Genomic DNA, 11,786 nt, shown 5'->3' on the forward strand with positions numbered 1-11,786 from the left:
TCAGTCACAGCACCTTCTCCATATGCTGTACAAATATTTAGTGCTTCAGCTGCATTTTTATCTTTCTTGAAATAATAAAGTATAATATGCTAAAAATGTTGTGTAGCGTCCTCCATCTTCAATATTAAAAAGACTGCACAAAAATTCACCAATTTTGATGTTTTTAAAAAAATGCATGCTAATAGGACAGTTGTCACAATATAATCTAATAAAATTGTCTTGAATGAAGTTAAAGACACCTAAGCACGACTAGAGCCATGATACGGAAAAAAATGTAATGGACTTTTTGGCCAGCCCAATAGTTTCTACCTCAAAGAGATGAAAATTGAACAGCAGTGTGCACCTCTAAATGCGTACTAAGGTTGGGTCCAGCACACAGTGAGCAATCCAAAACGTTAGTTCCTCTGAGGCCGTGAGCGGTGAGCGGTGAGGGCTTCTGGCTCAGCCAAGCCAGGTGCCCCCAGTTTCCAATTCCTAACTCAGCGCTCCTCCAACCAGAACAGCGATTCTCAGCCTGAGGCAGCACGGGCACTGCACGTATGCAGACTCTCCATGGCACCTGTGAGCACAGGCAGCGTTAAGGCAATACATTCCCCGACCGGCAGCAATCTCACGTACGCTTTGCTCAAACCGACTTCATGAAAGAGGGGCAGGTTCTGCCTTCCCTCCTCGCCTCCCCTCACAGAAGGGCAACTTCTCATCCACCCTGAATGGTATTGAAAAGACTTTCCATCATGGTCAAACCTCTAGGGCATCAAACAAAGGTATTTAGAAATATCCCTGTCTTTATTAAGAACACTAATGTCTCTATTGAATGGGTAATCAATCCTTTTGGAAGACAGGAGGTTTCTAATTATTTGCTTTCAACAAAATTGAAGGAAAACTAATGCCATCAATAGATCATTAAAACAGTTTCTGCTGAGAGATCAATATAGGATTTTTGGTTTAGAGCCTGAGAGTTGAAAAAACTGAAGAATGCCAGAACAAGAAAATGCTTTCCATCTTATTTACTTCTTTATGTAAACAAGTCTGACCTAATGGGAAAATAATTTATGCTAAAACTTATTTCTTTCCAGCGATAAATAATATTCATGCATGAATATGGAATATCTATCAACAACAAAATGTCCATCCATGTCATTAAGAAATCAATTTTCAATTAACGTAGCTTCTATGCTTAACAGTTAATTAACCAACTTTGTGACATTTATGTTGTTTTGATTACTTTTTAACTGCTAATTATAATATTAAATCAGTCCTAAGAGTTTTTAAGACAGAATCTAAAGCCACAGGCATTTCTGAAAAATGTAAATTCCATCTACAGTCATTATTTGTTACTGAAGATATTCATAATAGGCCTATGGGTGATTTGAAAACCAGATGGAAAGAAATGAAAGCACGCTGCGCACACTGCCCTATACACACTTTTCAAAGTCATAGATTGACATAAGGACACGGCAGTATCTGGGAAGACTCTAGTGGGCATGATTTAAATATCACTTCCAAATACAAAGAAACAGGACAGGTTTGGGAGAGAGACACCAACTCCTCTCCCAAAGAAAAAGAGGACACCTTTCAGTTCTCTGGACATTCACACATCCTCTTTTCTCAGGTCCATTAATTTGGCGCCTTCCGCCTGAAGAGTGCTGACTGCTGGTGGGAGTCAGATTTCTCAGGAGCATGGTCACTGTCTGGGCAGTACTGTTGCCTGTGACCTGGCCTACACTGATTATCCCCAGGGGCAGCCAGGAGTCTGGGGGCCCAGGGCTTGCTGCTGTCATGGGAAAAGGAGAATCAGGGGTCAAGGTGCATGTGATACCCAGCAGCAGTGCCAAGATAGCCACTCCCATTGGGAGGAGAGATTTCTGTGATGCGTCCATTGCCATTTAGGGCCTCATGAGCCCCTTCCCACCCCTGAAATGTGCTGAGCTGGTTTGAAGTCTCATCCTGACCTGCTCTGGGCCCATCCATGAGGCCTAGTGACTCTACAACCCTTCTGAGGACAGAGGGGTCAGAGCTCAGAGAGGCTCCCTGACAAGTACTAGGGAGTTTTGGGCCTTTTTCTCTGCTGGCCAACTGTGCCCTTTCTCCCTTCCTCTTATACATGGAATAAACCTCCTCTGGTCCACATGGGCCCAAGTACTCACACCCCCCCCCCCACCAGCACACACAAAACCAACCTACAACTCTACTAAGTGACCTGCACGTCTCTCAGTAGGCACTGACCTTAGTGTGCTTATTAAGACCAGGTGCTCAATCTGGGAGGGCTGGGGTGCTCTGTGTTCATAGCTGTATTACCTACTGCAGTAATTAAGCACAGTGCCTGGCACATAGTAAGTGCTCAATTAACATATGTTAGTGGAGGAGGAGGCATATGTTCTTAACGTGCTAATGTTTAAGCTCAGGTAGGGAGAAGGAATCTTGCAGAGTGATACACTGTTACTGCTAATATGCAATTATCTTAGATAACTGAAATCCCAGTTAATGGAGGATGTTTAACATTTAGCACACTAGGCTTTCATTAGAGAGATGCAGATATAATTTATAAACAGCTGGTTGAAGGAACAAGAACCTTAGATTCTGCAGGTAGCTTACATAATGTTTATTTTACTTTAACTTTTATTTATTTATTTTTTTTACCATACATACTGTTTCAAATTCTCTTTCCACTGGTGGAGGAGATTGATTGAGGGGGAACTACTGAGTTTTTGGTTATTTTGGGAAAAGAAAAAATACGCTGACTTTTGGTAGAGAACATGATCACCCATTCAACATAGCCATCTCCAAGCTTTTCCTAGCATGCATGCAAAAAGACTCAACCAATGATTTTTATTCATCTTGGTTTTAATCCAGGGAAATCCCTAATCCCAGAAGAAATGAGACAAGAAAATTAACAAGCCTACCAATAAGTGAGCAGTCGTGTGAATCTGGCAGTGCAGGCCTGCTGCAGCCAGCATACCCAGCACACCAGAGTGAGCTCACAGGGCCCTACCTCTCTCTCTGAGCTCTGGGGGAGCTGCCTCCGACTTTGGCTCTGCCTCTGCCTCTGCGGGAGGAGCAACCAGCAGGTGTCTGCCACCCAAATTAGTTTCAGCTCAAATTGGTTCAGGTGCCCAGCTCCTTTCCTCTGTCCCAATGATAACCTTGAAACAATTCAGTATTCTTCCATTCAGTTCTGTCTGTCCTGACAAGATACATGCCCAAGAGATACAGCTGCTGCTATACACACATCAACTAAAGAAAAAAAATTAACTTTAATTTTTTATCTTCTTATGGAAATCAGTTTTCACTTGTTCACAAGAATATCCAATCTAAAAATATATAAGACTATAGTTTATGTACTAACTTGGCAGTGTTCACCTAACTGAAAAAAAAAAATCCAAAAATCAAATGATCTATCAGTGAGATAGTAAGAGAGGAGACAATATTTTCTTAAGACCAAATGATATCAGGACAAAAAGGTCATAAGATAAAATTAGAGGCTGGGATAGCCCAGAAGACAGAGCTAAGTTCCAGCATGAAAGAAGAGAGCAACAACATCAGAAGACTTCCTGCTAATTGGACGCTTCACTTATCCCAGGGACATAGCTCCACCGGACCACACACATTAGATGAGCTGAGCTGCAGGACAGTCAAGAGTGCAGGCTCTGGAACAAGGGCAATGGGATTCAAAATCCTCTCTCTGAACAGAATCCTATCTGTATGACCTTTCCAAGTTACTTCCTGGCACTTCTGCTCAAGTGTAAAAAGGGTTACTGATTGTACTGACTACATCAGATTCAGGTTTCTCTTTTAAAAATCCCTGTACTCACCAAAGAACTGTGTCCATGACTAAATATCAGCATTAGGATGGAGGAAAAATGGGGACAGAACTATATCAGTGGCTGTTGTGAGGATCAACTACATTAATACATGTAAAATCCTAAGGGTGGTTCCTGGCTCATAGTAAGTACTCAGCTGATGTTAAGTATATGTTGCTGGTATCCATGGCAAAGGCTATTTTTCACATTTACTTAACGTTGTATGCAAAAATTACCAGGTATGAATAATGGATTATATTTTATTAGTTTATTTCTGTGAATTGGAAATGTATTCTAAATCTACCTACTTACTTACCTATGTACCTATCTATTTGCGGTGTGGTATAACAATTTTATGTGTGTTTTAGGAAGAGAATTTGAGAACCACGGAAAACTTAAAATTTCAAGCTTCAACAGTACTGCAAATCAAATATACAATAATGTGTTAACTTACACAAAGCAAATATTCCATCAGAGTCCAAAAGGTTTGAATAGACTTATCTGAACATTACTGAATTCTGTAAAAAAAAAAAAAAAAAAAAAAAGCACTATTTGAATACCACCTGGAATTGTTAATAAATAAAACCATTCACTTTGGTTCTTCTATTTTGCTTTTGTAGCATGGCTTAAAAGAAATTACTATTCCATGGCTGTTCACACAAGAGAAAAATTACCAGCTTGTAATTTAGAAGCAAGTGGAATAGACAGAAGGAAATTGAGTCACCCACATAGTTTTTAAGAAGAAGCAGACAACAGCCTAAATGTGTAAAAGACATACATTCATTGCACCAAACAATAATCCAGACACGTCTTCATATCTATTCATGAGAAAGAATAATCAGTAAAAAGTAGGAGAACAAATGATGGAAAAGACAATTGGAAGAGGCAAGGGAGAATGTCTTTTACACCTGAATTATTATTTCTGGTCCATTAAATTATCAAAATCCAAATGAAAACTGCTGGTCTCCAAAGAACCCTGTCAAAAACTAGCCATAACTCAAGTACTATACACAGGGAGACCAAGGAAAATCTATAGATGTAACAATTTAACATTGATAGCCCGAGAAAACTGGCTATAGTTTTATGAACATATTTTTGCAAAATTCTCACATTTCATGAGTTGATGGTATGACTATTAACATGCTTTTAGACAGGGGGAAATAAAACACATGGGATACAGTTCAGGTAAAATAATCTTTTTATGCTGCGCCTAAGGGAATCTTCTGGGTTTCTTCCTTTGAAAAGATAATCACCCTACACCAAGTAACTGTAGCAAGGATAAAAAGAAAGGTAGATGCTTTGTCTCCTTTCAGGAAACATAGAGAATTTACTTTTGGGGGGTTCACACTGTGAATTTAAGTATTCTTTGGATTATAGCTCCAATAAGCTGCATACAAAGGAGGAGCTTATACATGTTTCAGAAAAGGAACAAGACAGAGTTAAGCCTCAACTCCTCCACCTGTCTAGCATGCAAATATTGGGTTAGCCAAAAAGTCCGTTTTTTCTGTAAAACAAAAGTCAAATTTTTCATTTTCACCAATAACTTTATTGATTTGGATACTGAGCATGCCAGCTATCTCCCACGTGGTATAACACTGATTATTCTCAATGTCTCGATTAGATCGCTAAACTTCAGCTGGTCTACCCAACCATGGAGTGTAGTCCAGCGGGAAATCTCCAGCACAAAACTTCACAAACCACTTTTACCATGTTCGACCAGTCACAGCACCTTCTCCATACTCTGCACAAATCCTTTCTTTTTCTGCATTTCAGTTGCATTTTTACCTTTCTTTAAATAATAAAGCATTAAATGCCGAAAATGTCGCTTTTCTTCCATCTTCAATATTAAAATGGCTACACAAAAATTCACCAATTTTGTTGTTTTTTTAATGCACGCTGATATAACTGTCTCAATACAATCTACAAACTGTTTTGAATGAAGTTAAAGACAACTAAGCGCTCCTAGAGTTATCGTACAGAAAAACTGAATGATATTTTGCCAACCCAATAGCTCAACCCCAGCCAACAAAGAACGCAAACAAAAGGCCTCTTTATCTCACTGCTTGTCAGAACATCTTCAAGATGCAGTCTCATTAACTGAGTCCTTTCATGAGCTCCTTAAATGTCTCAGAGTTGATCTGTCTTCCAGTCTTACCTCATTAAATTTAAAATTTTTAAAGTTTTTGTTCTTGCATGGAAAATGCTATATTTTTTAACTTTTCAATTTAATTGATTTGCAGAGGTGAAAACAACGTCACCTGCAAAGCATTCACTTTAAACTCAGGAGAGCTTGGAAAGTTTTACAGTAAAGAACAAAAATCTGATCAAAAGCATTACTGAAAACATGAGTGGATAGAGAGTCACCTTTACCTGCAGTTGTTGCTTTTATTAAAGCAGTCTAAATCCTTTGCAAACAAGCTCCCAAGAGCTAGATCAACGGGATGCACAGGCAGGCAGGATTACCTGTGATCCAGAGTGCATACCCCCATAGAAGCCACAGGATGAGCAGTAGTTGCTGTGATACTGGATACCTGAAAAAAACCTCCAACCCTGTTTTTGCCAATGGCCAGCTCAGTTTCATTTGCAAATGGATTTAGCTCTTAAGGTAGGATTCGTTCAATGCAAATCTTTCTTTCCTAGTGGCACAGCTCAGTTGAAAGGATAGGCCGAAATTAGCTGTATGGGAGAAGCAAGCATCATGACAGTTACCGCAGAGGAATAATTGAACATGGATTGCCTGTTGCGCCTTTAATTTAATTTGGAGGCCTTTCATCTTTTACCTTCCTTCATGTGCAGCCAATGCTTAGGGAGTTAATTTGTACCTGGTTCATTTTTCTCCTATGTTATCTGCATTTACATCAACCATGGAAATGAGAAGCGCTATGAATAAAAGATGAAGCCTGACTCGGGACATTCTTTCCTTAAGTGCTGTGAATTGCTTAAAAACTGCTTTGTGTGTGTGCCTATACACCCAGGGCTGAGATACAGACCTTGGCCCTACAGCATCCCTGATCAGAATCTTCCCTTCACCTAAGGAGCTTTAGTGTTCAGATGTTTTACCTGGTCCTACCTTTTCTCCAAGAGAGCAATGTCTACACTGTGATCCACATGGAGTCATTAATTCTAGAACTTGTTTAAGGTAGGCCATCCCATTAATGCATACAACTAAGGATGCCTAAATTTCACAAATCTGACTTTTTAGAGGGTTCAGTACTGCTTGTCATAAGAGGAAAATAATGTGTTGTAAAAAGGAAAACTGAATGTACTGACATATATGCATGGTGACCAGATGCCTACTCTACCTCAATACATCGTGTGGGAGGGAGGAAGGACGCTGGTGGACAAAGGGACTAGTCATAAAATTAGAGTCTGGGGAGGGTCTCTAGGAGCTGTAGAATTTAAATTCTAAGTGTATCATGCATATTGCGCTTAAAAAAAATGCTTCTGCTGTATATTTTGTATACTTGGCACCTCTCCATAAGAAAAAGTGCACATGCTCTTAATTTTATTCTCATTATTTCATTACTTCCAACTGTACACAATTTTTAGCATCTTGAAAGTTTTGCTTTTTTCCTGTATAGTTTCCTCTAGCCAACACTATTTTTTTCTCCTTACTCTTTCCTTTCTTATATCCGCCCCCTCCCCCACCATGGACCAATGGGGGGTAAAAAACCCTACTGGATTCTTCTCTTGTTTCTTAACATCCACCAACAAGCCTTCCTTTCAGTTTGGGAAGCATCAAAGGAACACTGTTCTGAATTGTTTCACTGCCTGTAGTGCCAACTCTTCCTGTTTAACACCTCACATAAGGGGCTAGCAGCTGGGAATAAACTGAAAATCACTCTCCCTTCACAGCCCAGCTCCCTGAAAGGTTAATTAGTATTGATGCACATTATATACATACACGAGACCACATTTTCCTAGGTAGGGCAACTTCCAAGTTGTAGGAGAAAAGTGGGTTAAATTATGGTGTACTGACATGTAAAGGTCTGTGCTTCAGAATTCAAACCACATCTTTTGGGGGAGAGAGTACTCAAGCAGAATCAAAATAAAAGCCCAACTTAAAAAAAAAAAATCAGATGATATTTCTATTCTCGGTTATAATGAAGACTATACCATACATTTATTTCTTCTGAAGAAACATGGACAGAAAGCCCTACAACCTGAAAGGATGGAGAAGAAAAGATCGTGAGCAATTACTGGTCCTTTTATCCATGAAGAAAAGGATGAATAGACATAAAGGCAGCTAAACTGGAAATGTACAAAGTAGCTTTGTCCTGAGGTTAAGAAAGACAAACAGATATTAAAATGAAAGTGTGGGGCATATATGATTACTAGACACAGATTATCTAGTTTACCTGAGGGAGAAGGGGACGATGGAGTCTGAGGCAGGAGGAGGTCCAGGAATTTGGGGTAGAGGAAGGCAATGGTCCCATAGGATCTCAAAGAATCCAAGATTTTTTTCTTCAGCTGTATTTGTGTATGAAGAAAGAAACTGACAAAACCATGTAACTCTCGGTCTCATCTGCAGAACACAAGACTGCAAAATACTAGCCTCAAGAAATAACACCTGTTCTAAGCCGGTGCAGGCTGGTTGTGCGCACGTGCGGCCCCCTAAGGGAAAAGGGGGCCCTCTTAACAGCTGAGCTGGGCTGGGCTGCATGCAGGACCTCACAGTGAGCACCAGAATGCAATGGCATCGCGCAGGAGTAGCCTGGCTAAAAACTCACGGAAGAGAGAGGCCTTGGGGAAAGGTGGAAAAAAGGAACCAGACAGTGCAGCTGATAGCTCTGGCTGCGAAAAGACATAACCACAAGGAAGAACAGGCTCAAGTCATTTGCCAAAGGATTTCCTTGAAAAAGAGGTTGTCTGCAGAGTCAGAAAGGGTCTTTTGTGGGGTGGGGGAAAAAGCAGAGGAAGGACCTCCTAGAAGGCACTGTTTTCACTAATAACTATTTCCCTGCCAACGGACTGTGCCAGAGAAATCTGTCTCTGGGCTGATTTTTTAAATAACCATCTACATCCTCCTCTCCGTATGTTCTAGAATCCCAATCACACCTGCGTGCACTGAAATGCTTGAGTACACCAAGTTGACCCCGACCATCCTCCATAGGAGGGCTTCACCCTCAGGGCACCCATATCCTGTTCCTGGAAATCATTCCCGCGCCCCACACCTGTGCTACTCCCTCAGCCCAATCTTGGGGCCAGGCAGAGAGCAATGCCCCTGGCCAGACTCCCTTTCGTGAGTCACAGGGTCCTCACCCCAATCCCCGACCCCTTTGCCAGGGAAGCAAGCCAGGGATGACAGAGGCTGCGGGCTGCTATCGAGGAGCGCTCCACCTGGAGTCCCAAAAGAGCGCACTGAAAAGTGATAACTCCAAAGTACAGTACTGCCGCAGCCCGGCCGACCCCCGAGGGCCCCTCCCGCCCTTGCCCCCAAACTGGGGAGGGCCGGCCACTACCTCCTGGAAGAGCTCCAGGCTGTAGGTGTTGTCGTCGTCGGCGAAGAACAGCACGCCAGGCTGCGCGTGCTGGTGCTGGTGCCTCTGGCGCAGCCAGGCAAGGCCGGCGTTGCGCTGCTCCGTGGCGCGCGGCAGTCCCGGCCGCTTGTAGCGCCGCGGCGTCGGCACGTGCAGGTGCGTGCTGGGCAGGCCAGCCCGCGCCAGGAAGCGGCTCACCAGCTCACTGCGCGCCGCCGCGTCCTCCACCAGGATCCAGTGCAGCTGCGCCACCTGGCGGAACGTGTTGGCCAGGCGGGTCAGCTCGGCTTTCTGCACCGGGCGGCTGTAGGTGGGCGTGATGGCATAGATGGTGGGCAGAGGCGTCTCCGGCTGCGGCTGTAGCTGCGGCCCCGACACATTGCGCTTCTCCAAGCTGCGCCCGAGGCCGCCCCTGCGGAGCGGTAGTCGGGCACCTCCACGGCCCAAGGCATAGGGAGAGAAGTAGGGGCGTGCAGTGAGCGGGAGCGCCGGCCTGCGGGTGTCCACGTCTAGCATGATGATGACGATTAGGATCCAGGGCAGGAGGATGAAGAAGCGGCTGAACAGCACGGACTTCATGGTGCGCTCTTCCCTGGCCTCTTGGACGCCCCTAAGAGGGGCCAGCCGGTGGACCGCGGCGCTCAGTTTGGACGGCGGCGGCGCCCGCACTCAGGGATCTGCGGCCCGCGCGCTCTCCATAAGGTCGGGGGGCGCTGCGGGGTCCGGGAGCTGCGGTTTCAGCGCCTGGGCGTGGGGCTTCGGCGCAGGTGCCAAGGACCTAGGGCTACAGGGGGTGCAGGCGGGCGGCAAGTGCTGCCCTGCACTCCGGGTGAGTCGGCGGGAAGCGGGACTCAGTCCAGTCGCGCGCTGCTACGCCGGAGTTGTGCCCAGCGTCCAGAAGAAGGCGATCCCCACTGCGCTCTCCCCGAAGAGTGGGAGCCGGGAGCGCCGCTCCCGTCCAGCGGCGCTGCAGGCAAAGGGACTCCAACCGTGGGCTCCCAGTGCACTCTAAGGCACCTTCGAGGGCTGGAGGCAGGCGCTTGGGCTTCCCTTTGTCACCTTCCAGCCGGGGCGGCGAGGACCAGGAGGGGACGCTGGAGATGCAGGACCCCAGCTCCGTTCACGCGCTGCAGCTGAAGCCTGCACTTCTGTCCCTCGCTCTGCTGTTCTCTGAACCTCTCCCCGCTCCGGCAGCAAGATCCCAAACCAGGGAAAGAAAGAAAAAGCGAGGGGGCGGGGGCGCTGCGGACTCCAGCGTCCTCCCAGTCCTCCTGTGGGATGACAGCAGCGCTGCTACTGGCGGAGAGGGGCTGCGAGAGTCAAGTGGGGAGGGGGCCCGGTTCTCCGCCGGGTCTGGCGCGGACGGCTCTGCAAGCTAGTTCTGGAGGTGGCTGCTGCACCGCCGAAGGAGGAGGATCCCCGAGGGGCGCACGACCTCCGGGAGGGGGTGGGTGCTCTTTTGCTCATCTCCGTGCGCTCCTAGCTTTTTGAAATACTGCGAGGTCTTTGGAGATCAGACAGGAAAACCCATTCACGTGCAGAAAACTGGGGAGACCTAGAGGCGGGAGTGGGCAATGGATTCTTCTCTGGCTCCCATCTGCGGGGTTGGTGAGCTGGGAGTGTGCCGAACAGCGGCAACAAAAAGCACTTTCACTGAAAGCAGAAATCAATGGAAGCCTTGGGAGACCGAGGGGGGCCGACACAGGTGTTTGACATGTGAGGTAGCCCTTAAAGAATCAATCAGAGCGGTTGCTGCCTGATTGCAGTTAGATCAGTGGGGGGAAATTCCTGAAACTCCACCTGAATATGTTTAACTTGTGTTTCTTCAGTAATTTGGAGTCAGTTACTCGCAGTTCGCTGCCACAGGAATTATACCGGTTGAACCTCCCAACGATCTTTTCTGGGCAGCCTGGGAAGTAGAACCGCCTCCATTTTATGGATGAAGAAACTGAGGCTCAGAGTTTAAAGTGATTTCTCCGAGGTCAGTATTAAGTAGCCAAGTGAAAACGGAACGTGGTCACCCCGGCTCTAGCCAATGGCCTCCCCTGGGCGCTGCCTGCAGAAATCCCGCAGGAGGCAGCCCTGCCGCGAGGAGCTGGCCCTCCTATATGTCAACATTGACGTGTAGCTTGGACTTTTTCTCCCTAGTGTACCTACTAGCTGAGTCCCTGGCTGCTGGATGGTACCAGGAAGACAAGACGGGCCACGTCCTGCTTGCAAAGCAGCAGGAAAGCATCCCCGCCCGCCCCAAGCCTATGATAATTTCCGAGCCCATCTTACCTCAGTTGTCCGTCTTCCTCTGTTTTGCTCATAAATAAATTCGTATGATTGCGCTTTCTGAGTGAGGGCGGATGCCCTTCCAGCCTTTCTGACGCTCCTGGATTTCTCAGGCCTACCCTTGCTGCTCGCGCCTATCACCAGGCGTTGGCGCCTCTGTGAATTTCCCTCACTTTCCTGTCAGAGTGAGATGTACAGATTTAACAGCGCCGCTTCCCCTGCCCCGCGT

General features: G+C 45.7%; 1 protein-coding gene across 1 annotated transcript in view; it reads right to left on the reverse strand.

Annotated features, from left to right (window-relative positions):
* The window catches only part of B3GAT2 (beta-1,3-glucuronyltransferase 2), a 68,022-nt gene extending 57,883 nt beyond the window's left edge, over positions 1 to 10,139 (reverse strand). Inside the window, exon 1 of the mRNA XM_090282650.1 lies at positions 9,263 to 10,139. Within this exon, the coding sequence (XP_090138776.1) occupies positions 9,263 to 9,859 (597 nt within the window). The 5' untranslated portion in view covers positions 9,860 to 10,139. The remainder of the gene's footprint in view (positions 1 to 9,262) is intronic.
* Between the last annotated feature and the right edge of the window lie 1,647 nt (positions 10,140 to 11,786).

The sequence above is a fragment of the Furipterus horrens genome, unplaced genomic scaffold (assembly GCF_987537825.1).
Source record: "Furipterus horrens unplaced genomic scaffold, mFurHor1.1.pri manual_scaffold_6, whole genome shotgun sequence".
NCBI lineage: Eukaryota > Metazoa > Chordata > Mammalia > Chiroptera > Furipteridae > Furipterus > Furipterus horrens.